The sequence below is a fragment of the Schistocerca nitens genome, chromosome 7, assembly GCF_023898315.1.
Source record: "Schistocerca nitens isolate TAMUIC-IGC-003100 chromosome 7, iqSchNite1.1, whole genome shotgun sequence".
NCBI classification, from domain to species: Eukaryota; Metazoa; Arthropoda; class Insecta; order Orthoptera; family Acrididae; genus Schistocerca; species Schistocerca nitens.
The window spans coordinates 487,287,346-487,303,615 of NC_064620.1; the positions used below are offsets into that span (position 1 = coordinate 487,287,346).

Consider the following 16,270-nt stretch of genomic DNA (forward strand, 5'->3'; position numbering starts at 1 on the left):
CGTTGGGATTGAAAGTAACTTGTAATTCAAGGAGTTTTTCCAGCCATTGCAGTTTAATATATTGCCTTAGGTGTGAAGTCTATATGGTATTTCTTCCTGTGCATGTGGTCTGTCTGTCATCTATTGGGCTCCAACAACACATTTCTGAACTTGTAAATTTAGAGACAAGCATACTTACCACTGTAGTGGTTAATTCAGAAGTGCCTATAATCAGAGAGCAACACTATAGAAGGTGGAAAAAGCATTTGAAGTGACAAGGGGGTGCCCATATAGTTGTAATGTATATTTGGCAATGTTTCCTTATTGTTTTTGTGTAACGCTAGGAAAAAAAACACGCTTTATGTCTTCAAGTATAATAAAATGACTGGAGACAGTAGTCCAGCAAAGGATATCCAGACAGAAAAAAATATTATATAGCAGTGCCTGTCTTATTAAGAAGTGTGAGGCACTGCAGTGGCTACAGCCATCAAGAAATACAGGAGATGTATCCACATTTGTGAATATGAACAACCTTCAGCTGTATATTGGAATGAGAACAATGAAAATTTGTGCTAGTCCAGAACTTAAAAACAGATTTTCTGCTTTACATGAGCAGTCATTGTAACTGCCTTGGCCATCTGAACACGAACACAATGATAACACTCAAACTTCCATTCATCATTTTCCATGCATTACAACCTACTCTCACAGGTTAAGCATATTGCATCCAGAAAGGATACATTTATTGAGAGTTGAAGGCCTCATATTGGTAAATAAATACAAAATAGCAGTGCCTGTGTTATTAAGAAGCATGATGCAGATTTCCTTCAGACACTCATGCACATATGAGTGTAGGTTGTGACACATGGATAATGACATACGGAAGTTAGAGTCTGGCCATGATTTGTGCATGGATAGCCAAAGCAAAGGTGAATACTCATGTAAAGCAGGAAATGTTGGTTTGGGTCCCCATCCAGAACAAATTTTAACTGTCACCTTTCTGATACACAGCCAAAGGAGATTCATATTTGCAACTATGAATACACTTTCTGCCAGACAGAAAGTTCTATGGGAGTACTCAAAATGAAGGTCACAATTGTACATTTTCATATGCCCATTTCTGATGTTCCCTCTGCTAAAACTGACATCAGTTGACAGAAGGAAACAAAGAGTTCAAAATTTGTGAAGCCTCTCATAACTGGAGAATAGTGCTCTCCATCAGAAACAGAAGAATATGAAGGAGAAGGAAAACTGAAGGAAAGACAGGAAAAGAAAAAACACTCTTCTAAAATAGAAAAAAATTATTGTTCAGAAAGGAAGTTGTTCAGAGCTCCTCAGAAAATTTGTTCTACAAAACAATATGCAATTGCTCTGTATGCAGATGAGATTTTGATGATGACTCAGTACATAGTAATAAATGTAAAGAATGGTGGCAAAGGGTAATGAAGGTATTGGATATTATCTGTGTGAATACTGCTGAGGAATTTCTCATGGACTGAGGGTCTGCTCTCATCTGTCCACGTGAGTAAGAGTACACAGTTAATGGTTTCATTTTCTCACTATAACTGTGTCTATCATAAGAGTAAAAATGCATATAGTTTTACACTGAGTACCATGAAGGAGCTTAAGTGTCAGATTGTTATACACCGAGCAAGGTGGCGCAGTGGTTAGACACTGGACTCACACTCGGAAGGACGACTGTTCAATCCCGTGTCCGGCCATCCTGATTTAGGTTTTCCGTGATTTCCCTAAATCACTCCAGGCAAATGCCAGGATGGTTCCTCTGAAAGGGCACGGCCGACTTCCTTCCCCATCCTTCCCTAATCTGATGAGACCGATGACCACGCTGTCTGGTCTCCTTCCCCAAACCAACCAACCAACCAACCAATCAGATTGTTATATAAATTGCTAGATCAAAATAAAATATTAAGTAGATATCCATTTTTTCCTTAACTGTGAGTTCTTATCCAAATCTTATGCAATGATGTAACAGTCAATAATGTCTTCCTATATTACTACAGAAGCAATATTCCCATGAGTATTTTCATTAGAGAGAGCTGCTATGTTTGAGGATAGCTTTCTTTTCCATGGCCAATGGACTATTTCAGTGTGTGTCATATATCCACTAGTGCTCATAGACGTAACAACCAAGCACAGATTGGGTAAGACACATGATGTCAATGTATTTTATTGTGCCCATATTGTGGTTTATGGCCAAAGGAAAAATACCATCTCTGATGTCTTGCAGACACTTGCCTTCCCAAGTGCCACTGTGTCATGGACGCATTATGAATACCTCTACTATAGAAAAATTGCTGCCAGCTGAGTCAGCTGCTTAGGGTGAAAAATTTTGATGATGGGGGTTAGCAACTAATGTCCTGGATCACAACAATGGATAGTCAGCCAACACTGCAGAAAATCACATGGCAGTTCAGTGCTGAGCAACGACAACAAGCGAGCAGCCACATTTTCATTCAGTGACTTGTTTGCTATGGGATACAGAAGCCACTGGATCACATGCATTCCTCCAGTTACTATATATTGCATGGGACAAGGATTTATTAGGCATGAGACTCTTAGCACTGGATGGTAAAAAATGATAAAAAAGCTATCTGCACATCAGCAAACACTGATGGTGGAAATGAGTAAGTGGAAAACCAAATGAGATGATTCAGCCCATTTGTCAACAGGACGGTACAAGTTAGTGACATGACAGTATACAAATGATTAAGGTTACAGACCAGTACAAGATTTCTAACTGTAAACACTAAGTAGAGCATTAAGTCTCCAACCTGGGCATCCAAATGTCTTAAGATGGAATCAGTGTTTTGCAAGTCCATGAGACATAAACAGGGATTGTGGGAGTACCAATACAAACAAATTGTCAACCAGGTGCAGGCTACACCCATTCAGTAGCCATCTCACAATCTCATGGTGCACTCTTTGAAGTTGAGAAGACATCCTGGTACTTACATTCACATTTCCACTTTGTTTTGGGGCCTGAACCACTGAAGTCTGATGTAACACTGACCTTTCCAATCACCCAACATAGGTCACTATGGGTCTTGCATGCATACAATCTTTCCATAGTCTTAATCACTCTTTTCTGCAAAACTGCTCTTCACACCTTTGGAAATGAGAAACGCAAGGACACATAATTCTATTAAGAGAGGACAAGGTACAAGAATCTAGCACACATTCCTTCAAAATCACCTTTTTTTTGTGACAAGAAAGGATTCAATGTTTAAATGAAATATTAATAATTGTGAACAATGGGGCCAGTTTCTTATTCAGATAAAACATTAACTATGAAACTTTGTGCAAACTGTGAATTGGCAAGAAAAATATCTTTATTTCTTGTTAAAGTGCAGAAAAAATATCACACACTGGACTATCCGTCAAATGACGAAGTGGAGTTTCCATAAAATACATTTTCATTTGTGAAAATTACAACTCCATATGGAAACACGACTGAAATAAATAATGCACTACAAGTTAGCTACATGCCAATACAAAAATGATTAAAATTACAGGACTGACAAAAACATGTTCCATCATCTTTCGGACGTGCACTCGGGACAGCGACAATTATTCTTGCGATATTTCGGCTAGAAACCTCCCAGCCATCTTCAAGGCAAGTCAGAGACTGAGTTCATAGCATTTGCGCGTGCCTATTTATACGGTGAGTCACGTGATACAAAGCTGCTGAGGATTGAAAGCGCATGCGTCAAAGATATCAAAGTCGCCACTACTGCGCTAGTCATAGATAAGATGTATATAGCAAAGATAAACATATAAGCGCAGAGTGCAAACAAAATAGTGCTGCTGCGAATCCACCGTGCTTGTAAATAAATAATTAATCTTTAAAAGTGGTAACATCTGACAATAACATTTTTTTTATATTTTTTGCCATTTTTCATGGCCCATCACATTCACTAAGGAAGTACGTATTTATTTACATTACATTTTTGTACAAGTTCTACAAAAAACATACAATGAAATAGCTTATAGGTGAACTATTTCATCGTGATTACACTGATAGTCACAAACCAAGATATATGAGGGCTGTTCAAAAAATTCTGGAACATTCATAATTTCGCACTGGTGGCATGTTGTAATGAAATGCAGTTGGCATCCCTGCACATGTCTGTGTTAAATATGTAACTGCCAGAAGTTTCACTGTTGTATGTCTGTTAGTTATTGTTCAGAGATGTATTGAGTAGAACACTGTCACACAATTTTACAAATTTTGAGATGGCAGAGTTAGAGAAGCTCAGCATATGCATTAAATCTTGTGTGGAACTCAACAAAACCTTTACAGAGATGCACAAAATGATGCAGGAAGCCTACAGTGATGAATACTTGAGCCATCCTTGGTGATATGAATGGTTCACCTGGTTTAAAAATGGCTGGACAGAAGTTACAGATGATCCTCATTCAGGACTCCCTTCAACATCTACCAATGATGCTCATGTTGGGAACACAGTGGAATTGTGAATGCCAATTCAAGACTGACTATCCCAGATATTGCAGAAGAATGTAACATTTCAGTTGGATCATGTCATGAAATCCTGATACAGCATCTCGGAATGCTTGTGTTGCTGCCAAGTTCTTCCCATGGCTCATGAGTAAAGACCAGAAATACCTTTGCCTCGCAATTGTGAAGAGCTTTTGGACTGCACAAATGAGAACAATATGTTGCTTGAGAGAATCATAACTGGTGATGAGATGTGGGTCTATGGTTATAATGTTGAAACCAGAGTTCAGTCTTCATGATGGGTTGTGGAACGTTCTCAAAGACCAGAAAAAGCTCATCAGGTCAGGTCAAATATAACAGCCATGCTGACAGTTTCCTTTCACTTTGAAGGATTAATTCATCATGAACTTGTGCCATAGAGACAAACGGTTAATTTTTGGTATTATTGGGACATGTTGGGAAGCCTGCAAGAAAATGTGAGAAGGAAACAGCCTGGAAAATGGCAAGACAAATCACAACTCTTTCACCATGATGACACACCCACATTTTCATCCATGTTGTTGTGTGACTATTGCACAAAAAACGAAATCACATTGGTGCCTCACCCTCCATACTCTCCAGACATGATCCCTGTGGACTTCTTTTTCATTTCCAAAGTTGAAAACCCCATTGAAAGAACAAATATTTACAACAATAGATGGGATAAAAGAAAATTTGCAGATAGCACTTCGTGTGATCCAGAAAGAGGCATACCAAGACTGCTTCCAGAAGCAGAAATGGCATTGGGAGTGGTATATCAATTGTGGAGGAGAGTATTCAGAAGGAGACCATGCACAATAAGTAAAAGGTAAGCACAGAAAAAAATTGTGGACAATGTTCTGGACTTTTTTGAACAGACCTCATACACTATTGTTGATTTTTAAAAGTAAATGATATATAGTGGCGACCTCATTAACTGCCAATGGACAACTGTTCCAGCCATGTTGATTCAACTGCACTGCACTAACTATTAGTACTTTATCCATTAACACCACCCATGGGAACTACTGTCCACTTAATATTATGAAAGAATAATAATAATAAGAGGTAGAGGGAGGTAGGGAATGGAAAGTGGAACCGAAATCAGAAAAGATGTAATAAATGCTTCACTATTACAAAAATGTGTATGGAGGAGGCAACAAGAACTGTGATAGTTTATGAGTTACCTTAAGAAATTTCAGGGATAAAGTAACTCTAGATCCTGTTTAATTTTTGTGCTACCTTTAGGAACCTCGTGGATCCAATAGTAAGCCAACAGTATTTTTTTTATATCCCATTTCACAATCCATGTTGTGTGGTAGATGAAAAGGGGGGGGGGGGGTACTGAACACCCAGTCTCCTTTTCAGACTTGACTTGATCCAACAACAACTCAGCTGCAGAAATCAAGAGCAACTGATGGCTTACTAAACCTATTTCCAACCATTCCTGTCCAGGTATCAAGTTATTCCTCTCTTACAAAACATGTCACATCCTTTTGCACTGGGCTCATATAAGTCAGTCAAAACCATCTTTTGATCAGTCAAGAGAAGACAGAAGCTATTTCATTCAAGATGCCATATCTCAGCTCATTACATGCTGTCTTACTAACAGGAATGACTCGAAGCTGCTGTCTCTTCTCTACCATCAGAGTACTCATAAACTGGACATTCTAGAAGGATAAGGTCAGTTGTACCTATGGCTCTACAGCTATAGCTGTGATCCTATTTTCTCTGGATTCTGTACAGGTAATATGGATCAGTGCACTGAACCAGTGGTTTGCTGAATGTGAGCATTTGAATTCTTTCCCTGAAATTTGGCAAAGAATCATATTTCCACCTTACAGTGGCAGGAGAGCAACATCTCTCTTGCCAAAAATCCATAATATAGTCTCTGATATGATTATCATCACAAGCACTTCATTTACTTTGAGGCCTGGTTTCCTCCATCCAGTAGATAGCATCTCATTCTCTGATATGCTACACAAATCTACACACTACTTCCAATGCATTAGTTGATGATGTGTCAAATGCATCTGATGCACTGCCAAATGCAATTGCCAAATCTTTCAGTAGGCTGCATTTATGTATGAAAATCAGATTTCTCATCTAGGTGAGTCCCAAGGTAGTTAAGGTGGGACATTTTTGTATGGGTGCATCACTTGGTTACAATATTTCACCTGTGACTTGCCTTTTACTATTATATGTGGTGTCCAAGGATGACATGTCAATATTCAGGAATATGACAGGAATGACTGTTCAAATCAGAAAAGTATAATAAGCATTGGCCGTAACATTCGTAGCTTAAGTACTATGAGCACTTTTTCTGCTTCACTGGACATTCTAGAAGGATAAGGTCAGTTGTACCTATGGCTCTACAGCTATATGATATATAGTGGCGACCTCATTAACTGCCAATGGACAACTGTTCCAGCCATGTTGATTCAACTGCACTGCACTAACAGGTGGAAGCTCTTATAGTATGCATTTTAGAGCCTGCATTTGCTGGACACATTTTTCTCGTTTTGGTCCATAATATCACCTCTCAAAATATGGAAATCAAAGAGCTTGCAATAGAAGAGTTTTTGTTTACAGTACTGAAAATGAAGAAGTGCCAGAAGTTCCTAAGGTAGGCATTTCAGACCCCAAATTTACTAGACCTTTTTGCTTCAAATGATGGTTCCTTTTATATCCATGAATATTGACCATTGCTTCTGTGACGACCTGTGTGAGTTGACTTTTGAGGAGAAAAGAAAAATCTATTTACTCTACACTACTCACAAATGGTGTCCATCAGAACTTCCATGTCCATTTCCAACTGTAGTCTGCTGTTACCTTGGCTTAATAGTAGGAGATTGTCGGCATATGTAGTTACAGTCAAAGCTTCAGGTTTTTGTTGGAGATATTTCAGAATGGGTTCAAGATTAACATCTCAAAATTTAGGTCCAAGGGCTGAGCACTGAGGGCAATCTTTAGTGATTATTTTGCCAAATTATTGTTGGGATTCAACAAAGCAGCCCTTCTATCTGCACAGTAGCCTAGGAGATGTCTGTAAAGCCAACATAGCCAGGTAAGGTGATTCAGCTATGTAAATGAAGATAGCTGCCAATGGTTTGTCAAAGGCACCAGATATATCAGTATTACAGCAATTGCTTACAGGAACTCTGAAACCTTGAATAGCTGAAGCATTTGGTTAATAGCATTTTCAGCAGATTTTCCCACTAACAGTGAGATCTGATCATGAGAATTCAACATAATCTGAAACCTATGTGTACTGCAATAAAATTCTTTGTGTGTCTTGGCATGGAATCAAACTGGGCTAGGATATGTTCTCAGAGAATAGCCTTCAGCACTGTGATAAAAGAGTACAAATCATAAGCAGTGATTAATCAAGAGTGTTGCCAAAAATGTTGCCAAACGATTGTACCTCTGACAGAGTGATCTCATGTCTGCAAGATAGGTACTGAATGTCTGGCTATGGAACTCTATTGATGCATATGATTTACTCCCCTGCAGGCAAGTACATTGTCCTGTTCATACAAGATCTCATGCAAGCTTCCTTTAGGTGAATTCTTCCAAAGACCTAAGGAAACATAAAACAGCACACCCAGCTTGTCATTCAAGTTTGATTGTGACACTGTGTCCAGGTGCAACAAAAGATCATTATTTCACTGATTTGTGTGTGTGTGTGTGTGTGTGTTCTTTCAGACAAGTTGAAAAGAACAGATGACACACACACACACACACTTTTTTTTTTTTTTTGGCATGCTCTTAAGAAAGGGGGACTCAAATGTGTGACTGTAACATTGTCTGTGGACATACTAATAAACATCGTCAGTGATTTCTAACACATTAAAATATCCTCCCTTATAATTTGTTCAGGAGCCCAGGCATATTGTTACTATCACATATTTGCGATAGTAACAATACTGTGAAAAGGAAAGTTGCTACTCACCATACAGTGAGGTACTGAGTCACGCATGCCTAACAGCGACTCAGCATCTGTGCTATATGGTGAGTAGCAACTTTCCTTTTCGTAACATTGTATATTTGTCATTGTCAAACATGAGATACTGTTCCTTTTAAAGAGAGTGTGTATCAATTAGTCTTATGTATCCTAAATCATTTTGAATCAGGCAGGGGAATGCACTCCCTGGCTGACCAACAATGCTGATGTACAAAAGGATGTTGGACATTCCACAAACAACTATTTGGCAAAGATAGGAATATCATTAGTCACTCCTTTTGCTGTTCCATCCAGAAATAAAATCTCAATACTCTATTGCTGTACCTGATCTTTTGATTCCTGAGGCATATGTTAGATTGGTTAAGAGCATCTGATGGATCTTGTGATACCATGTCTTATACTGAAGGATTTGTAAAGGGTCATATTACATAAATTTAAGTTCATCACCTTGATAAAGCATAATGCTTACATATTTCTGTGCACTACCAATACTTTGTAGTACATATCATCTCAACATATTGCAGTAAGTGAAAGCCAAAACTTCAAGAAAACTGATTAACATATTTTCTAATGTATCAGCTAAACTTGGAGCATTCTTAGGCTAAATTTACACTGCCCGCGATGCGATGCGATGCCGAGCCGAGCGGAGAGATGAAGCGCTGAAATCGCGTGACAATGGGCAGGATTGGTTTAATAGTGGCAACAGAGCGGTGATAGTTTAGACTGCAGGCTGGGCCGAGCGATGTGATGTGGTGCGATGCGATGACTCCGCTGTAGTCGCAACCGAGTTTGCGTTTCGCACGAGTGTTTGGAGCGATTGCTTGTTTGTGCTTGCGTCTGGAATAATTGTTTGCTTGCGATGGACGTCGAAAGACTAATTAACAATGTGCGTGAACGCCCCATGTTGTGGGACCAGAAAAATAAATATTACCACACTAGGGATTTTGTTTGTCAAGCATGGAATGAAATAGCTGAAGATTGTGGAACAGACAGTAAGTACAAAAAAGTAAAGTAAATAGCTACAAGACTCCAAGAAACAAGTAACACAAACAACTTTGTTTATTTTCTAATTTTAATTGTGTATAGATACTATTACAGTAATTTGATAATGAAATGACGTTCACAATAGTTACAGTATTTGATAATTTCGACATGAAATATATTTGCATTAATGACTGTTGACATAGTTTTTGAAGGCCTCTCTGACACTCCTCGCTCTTCTTGAAGCACTACTGTTTGCTGTGTCATTTTGGAAGCATGTTGCTGAAGCACTGTGTTCTGTTATATCCTGGTCAATAGACAATTGAAGGGAAATGTCAGGCCCATCTCTATCGATTATTATATTGTGCAAGACGCAGAGGCACTGAATAATAATGTCTCCATGTTCTACAGAAGTTTCAATTTCCTTTCGGAGAAGACGCCATTTGCTGGCCATAATTCCGAAAGTGCGTTCCACCACCGTTCTAGCCCTCGATAGCCTCCTGTTAAATAACCTCTCTTACTCAGTCAGTGACAGTCCAGGGAAAGGGCGAATTAAGTTTTCCAGTAGTGGAAAGGCTTCATCTCCAACCAACACTAATGGGGCTTTTACTGAAGTACCTGGTAGTTCTTTCGGTGGAGGCCAGTTTTCAGTTTCATTCAAAATATTATTCTACAAGTTACATGCTCTAAATGTGCACCATCTGATTGCTTGCCATAGCCTCCAATGTCAACTGCTATTAATCTGCAGTTAGCATCGGCTACAGCTAGTAAAGCAAGCGAAAAATATTTTTTGTAATTGTAATACATTGTCCCAGAATGAGGGGGACATTTAACCCGAACATGCTTACCATCAATGGCCCCCACACAATTCTGAAAATTCCAGTTGGCATACATGTGTTTTGCAGCGGTTTGAAGCAGTGGTATAGTAGGAGAAGGCAGGCGTATAGGGCTCAGAATTTCACATATTGCGGCACACGTTTCATGCACACATTGTGCGACTGTAGTTAGACCCATCCCAAACGACTGTGACAGTGCATGGAAAGACATCCCAACCAACAAATATCTGAAAAAGAATGAAATGAGCGTAATTGGAGGATGTGTAGGATCTCCGTAGGATTTGCAGTTAATATGCTAAGGACAAAAAATGTATTAAGTATACAGTGCACTTTATTATTTACGCATATTTTCATGTCTATATTTTCAGGCGAGGTACTGAAGAATAAATGGAAGAACCTACGTGACACTTTCCGCTCTGAACTCAAAAAAAAAAACTCATGCTGAACGTTCAGGAGATGAAGGTGGCATGCCGCCTTTCCAATCCAATTGGCCATGGTATGAGCTAATGACCTTCCTGACTGACATAATGACGCCACGGAAGATGAAGACTGATGTTCATCACAGTAAAAGAACAGCATCGCAACACGAAGACGCACACGACGACGTACCATTTTCACCAGCTCTTACAGAGAGAGAGAGAGAGAGAGAGAGAGAGAGAGAGAGAGAGAGAGAGAGAGTGTGTTTCACCTGATGAAACCAACAAAGCCAGCTCTTCAAGACTGTAAGTTCAGAGGGTAGCGTTTCGATGCGTCCTCCCTCACCCACCCTACACACAAACCAAAAGAAGAGATCCAAGAAATCGACAAACTCTGAGTTGCTAAATATAGAGAAGCAAAAGTTGAAGCTAATTGTGCAACAAATGTCGAAATCAGAAACGCAAGATGACAGCTATCATTTTGTAGTGAATTTGCTGCCAGCAATGCGAAAACTATCACCAGCGGTTCAGTTGAGAGCCAGGATAAAAATTCAGCAGGTTCTTTTGGAAGAATTGGAACAATAAACCACTTCCACTGCACATTCGTTGATGTCACCCTATGCACCTGAAAATCCAGTTGAAATCGTAATTGCTGGAAATCCGCAAAATGAAATAGTCATTTCTGAAATTCAACCTGATGACATTGTTATTTCAAGCCACCAAGATTCTGAAAACTTTGATACTTAATTGTGTGAACTGTGATGTATTTTACTTCTCATTGTCAACTACGTCAAAATTTATTAAAAGAAAGTTTGAATCTATCACAATTTGTAAATTTTCATAATAAAATGATTGCTGTAAACTTAATATTGTGTACTTACCTGATGGTGATCATAACTTTCTCTTCAGGGGTATTAGCCATTCTGAAATTTGTGTTTTGCTTCTGTAATATTTTTGAAACAGACGACACTATATAATAGAATGTCTCTGTACTCATTCTGAAATAATTCCAAAATTTATCCTCATCTTTTCTCAAGTCACTGTACAAATGATGAAATTCTCCTAAAGCCCACCTCTCCTTGTTGATTTCATGCACCCATTCATGACTGCGCTGAACTCTCAGAGCACTGTTTTCTAATGAAAAAGAATTTACTGGGTCGAGGAAAAACGACATCGTGCCGAGACTGCGCAATTGCTGGCCAGATCGCGCATGCTGTATCGTGTGCAATGTGAACGCTCCATCGCATGGCATCGCTATGGCCGTTATGCCTCGCATCACATCGCATCACAGGCAGTGTAAACGTACATTTATCCCTGAACTGCATGAGTCTTTAAAGTCTGATAGCTACACCTTTTAAGTACTGTAATTCAACGGAGCGAGGTGGCGCAGTGGTTAGACACTGGACTCGCATTCGGGAGGACGACGGTTCAATCCCGCGTCCGGCCATCCTGATTTAGGTTTTCCGTGATTTCCCTAACTCGCTCCAGGCAAATGCTGGGATGGTTCCTTTCAAAAGGGCACGGCCGACTTCCTTCCCCGTCCTTCACTAATCTGATGAGACCGATGACCTCGCTGTCTGGTCTCCTTCCCCAAACCAACCAACCAACCAACCAACTGTAATTCATCTGATTCTAGGTAATGCAATTGTGGTAGAGACTAGGAAAGATGGCACTGTACCACACAAAACTCTAGTTCTTGTAGCTAAGCCTTCAGAGTTTACAAGATTCTGGACTCTGTTGCAAAGGTTTTACGTGCAGCTCTACAGAGACTGGGTAAGTCAGACTCATTTCAATATGTGTGACGCAGCATGTTCATGAACTATGAAAAAAATAAAATAAAATAGCATGTTTCCTTAATAATCCTGCAAAATCAATTTTCTGTGTCAGTGTTTTAAGCTATTAATAACTTGTGGTTATTAAAATGTGTTGACAATGTAAGCACTTTCATTGAGCTTTAAATACTTGCAATATTTGTTTTCCGACAGACTGTCACACATCTGAAATTGGTGCTTCATGTTCTTGTTGGAGTTGTGTTTGGGCTTAATTTTACTGGAGCTGGAAATGATGCTTCAAAAACATTCAACAATGTCAGCTTTCTATTCTGTACCAATCTATACCTAGCTTATACAGCTGTTATGCCAGCTGTTTTGAGGTGTAAGTATAAGCCCAATCATTCTTACATTATCTTCAGAAAGCATGAAACTTTTTTTTTTTTTTTTTTTTTTTTTCCTAGCTAAATATTTGTTCCATGACTTGTAGTACAATATACCTTAGATGTTTCTCTTGTTTATTGAAATTATTTTCAATTTGTTCAGAAATTTATGTTGTAGAACTTATTTCTCAGAAACTGGAACATAAAATTTCAGAGATTCTCTAATTACTCATTGTGGCTACCAAGCTGTATTGTTTAGTGACTCAGACAGATGTTAGTGTGCTGATACTATGTCTAGGCTGTATGGAAGGTGAGGAAAGAGTCTCAACTCTAGTCTGCATAAATATATGTGCTCTTCCATTACCATGGAAAAATCAGTAAATGTTGTGAAGAGTGAACTCTATGTAAATGAGCATAATGTTTTCTCAGGTTACTGAGATACTGAACCAAACTGATTAATTTCTCCTCCTGTCTAAAACTCACCAGGTTTTTTTTATCTCATTACCATAAATAAGTAAAATTCCAATTTAATGGAAAGTTGATGATGGGACTATTAGAAATATAGTGACAATTCTAACTTGTTTCTTTATTTCTTTGGCAATTTAACGGAATGCCAGTGACCACCTTTCCTTCTCAAATCCAAAGAAGTGATGCTATGTCTCATACATAGTCACAGTGCTTGCTTCAGACTTCTCCCATTTGAATGGGTTCACCAAGCTGATGCTACTGCTTTACACTCACTACTGGTTAATCATTATTCATGTACCCAAGGTTCACAAACTTTTGAATGACTTAATTTATCAATAACAGTATGGTATTCTGCATTTAGCAATAGAAAATTTCCAATGCAATTCATCACCTGTTAACCAGCGAATGGCACAAATTGTGTTACCAGTGTGTTAGACGTTTGGTGAAGTCACTATAGAGGCACACAGTCTCCCCCACTTTTGACCAGGCAGTTGCATATGTCCTGCAGCTTCTATTAACTGACAAATACTTCATCTTCTTAGCTGATGTCAAATGTAGCATCCCCCACAAAAGATTATTCAAAGTTTCACATGCAGCATTCAAAACTTATGCAACAGCCTGTTATATAATATGCATATCAATGTTAGTCTTTTTACAAATGCTACTATGCTGTCATCTGTTGATGGAACTTGTTGATATGTCTAAAAAGAATACAGTAAGATAAAAACATAGTTCTAGATTCACATTTCCCACATTATTGCAATATTTTATGAGATTTTTTTAAAAAAGAAAACCGAAAAAAGAAAGAAAAAAACATGGTTCATTACTTTCCAACAACTGTTCTGTAGTATGAGATTCTGATATTTGACAAATGTATGGAATAAGCAATAATTAACAGTATAGTATATGTAAACTTGTTTAAATTTTTAATTTTTCATGTACACTGATTGAATTCTGTTAAAAATAAAATGAATATTTAAAGAGGTGCACGCACAATTACTGCAAAACTGGAATCTTATGTTTACAATTAAGGTATGGCTCAAAGAAATAAGATTTTAATCGATAAATTGTAAAAACGGTAGAATGTACAAAACTTAAGAAAAAATTCTACTTCAAAAAGAAAAGAAAAATAATGCTTCTTGATAATATTCTGTTTTTCACTGCAAAATCGTTAGTATCTTCTGTTTCCTATTTGCTGAATCTGGCAAATGCCTTAGGGGAGTGGTGGTAATGTGAAACAGGGTTGTAATATGAAACACCGTAGCATTTGAAGACTAGTAATGTCATTTGGTGTCAGTTTGTTATCACAAGCACAATGTTCTGTTTCTGCCACTAGAGGCAGCAGAGGTCAGTATCTCATTGACTGTAGCCATGAGTAGACACACTTTGTTTTCCAACCTCCAAAAGTTTTTGCAATATGAGATTCAAATATTTTTCCTGCTACCTTTATTTAGAAGTTAGCATACTGTTTCTACATTATGATTTAGTAATGGAATTAAGCCTACAAATAATAATTGTAGTTACTTGAAATTGTTAACCAAAAGTGTAGTCTGTTTGGTTAGTTTTGAAAGTCAATTTGGGTGGAAATATGAAACAGGCTGTTCCATACTACAACACCTTTTATGTTTTGTAGCTGTCACCATGCCAAGAAGCAGGTTATGTGCTGAATAAATGGGAATGTGACAGAAATCACACCCTGAAGATGTGGTTCAAGCAATAATGGCTGTTAGGGATGAAACTAAAACTCTAAATGAAGCAGCAAGATGTTTCAATATACCAAAAGCTACTCTGTTTGGAAAGGTGGCTAGAAAGGATATAGATTCAAATACTTTAACACATGAAACATTAGGTAGAAAACCTATTCTTCCCAAGAAATTGAAAAGGAGCTTGTGGAGTATTGCCTATTGATGGAAAAGAAATTTTTTGGACTCACTCGTAATGATATGAGGCGAATGGCTTATCAGCCGGCAGTAAGAAATGGAGTCCTTTCACTGATGATATGGCTGGAAGGGCATGGTTCGATCACTTCATGAACAGACACAAGAATCAGCATTCAGTACAAAAGCCTGAAGGAACATCATTTGCTCGAGCCACTGGCCTTAACTGAGAGAGTGTCATGAAATTTTTTTGATCTTCTGGAAGCTGAATACACTAAACATCGCTATCCTCCTGACCAGATCTTCATTGTTGATGAGTCTGATCTTAGTGTAGTGCAAACAAAAATTCCACGTGTAATTGACATGAAGGGAAGAAAACAGACAGGAGCCCTCACTGCTGCAGAGAGGGGAATTCTGGTGATGATCATTGCATGCATGAGTGCAGGTGGCAGCTTTGTGCCTCCAATGATGATTTTTCCAGGCACCAATTGGACAAACAGATTAATGAAAGGTGCACCTCCTGGAGCTATTGGAAAATGTCATCTGTCAGGCTGGGTACAGTCGTATCTATTCACTGAATGGTTTACCCACTTCTTTGAACATACGAAACCTACAGCTGAATCCCCAGTCTTGCTCATACTGGATGGACATTATTCTCACACTAGGAATATAGATGTCATAATAAAAGCAAAAGATAATCATGTGACCATTCTCTGCTTGCTACCTCATACTACACATAGACTATAGCCCCTTGATAGGACTTTCATGGCCCCCCTTAAAACATACTACAGTGAAGAGATTAGACAGGCACTAAGAACAGGCAGTATGGACACCTACAATATTGCAGAGAAGTTCGGGAAAGTGGACCACAGAGTCCAAAGTAGTGCAGTAGCAGTCCACTAAACAGATGTATTTTTACAGAAGCAGATTTCATTGCAGGTGAACATGAAGCATAAAAGGCTTCTGACAGTGGTGAAGCACTTTGTGACAATGGAGATGTCAGAGGTGATTCGAAGCAAGGTGATGGGGGGTGAAGGGAAGAGCAGACAGTGGGTCCATCAACATCTGTAGGCTATGTAAAGCCACAACACATCTCTCCAGT

The 16,270-nt window shown here is 38.6% G+C and overlaps 1 protein-coding gene across 1 annotated transcript in view; it reads left to right on the plus strand.

The window, feature by feature from the left end:
- The window catches only part of LOC126195111 (ATP-binding cassette sub-family G member 1), a 495,613-nt gene that overhangs the window by 467,913 nt on the left and 11,430 nt on the right, over positions 1-16,270 (plus strand). The window contains exons 7-8 of the mRNA XM_049933581.1: positions 12,308-12,444; positions 12,657-12,825. Coding sequence (XP_049789538.1) covers positions 12,308-12,444; positions 12,657-12,825 — 306 coding nt within the window. The remainder of the gene's footprint in view (positions 1-12,307; positions 12,445-12,656; positions 12,826-16,270) is intronic.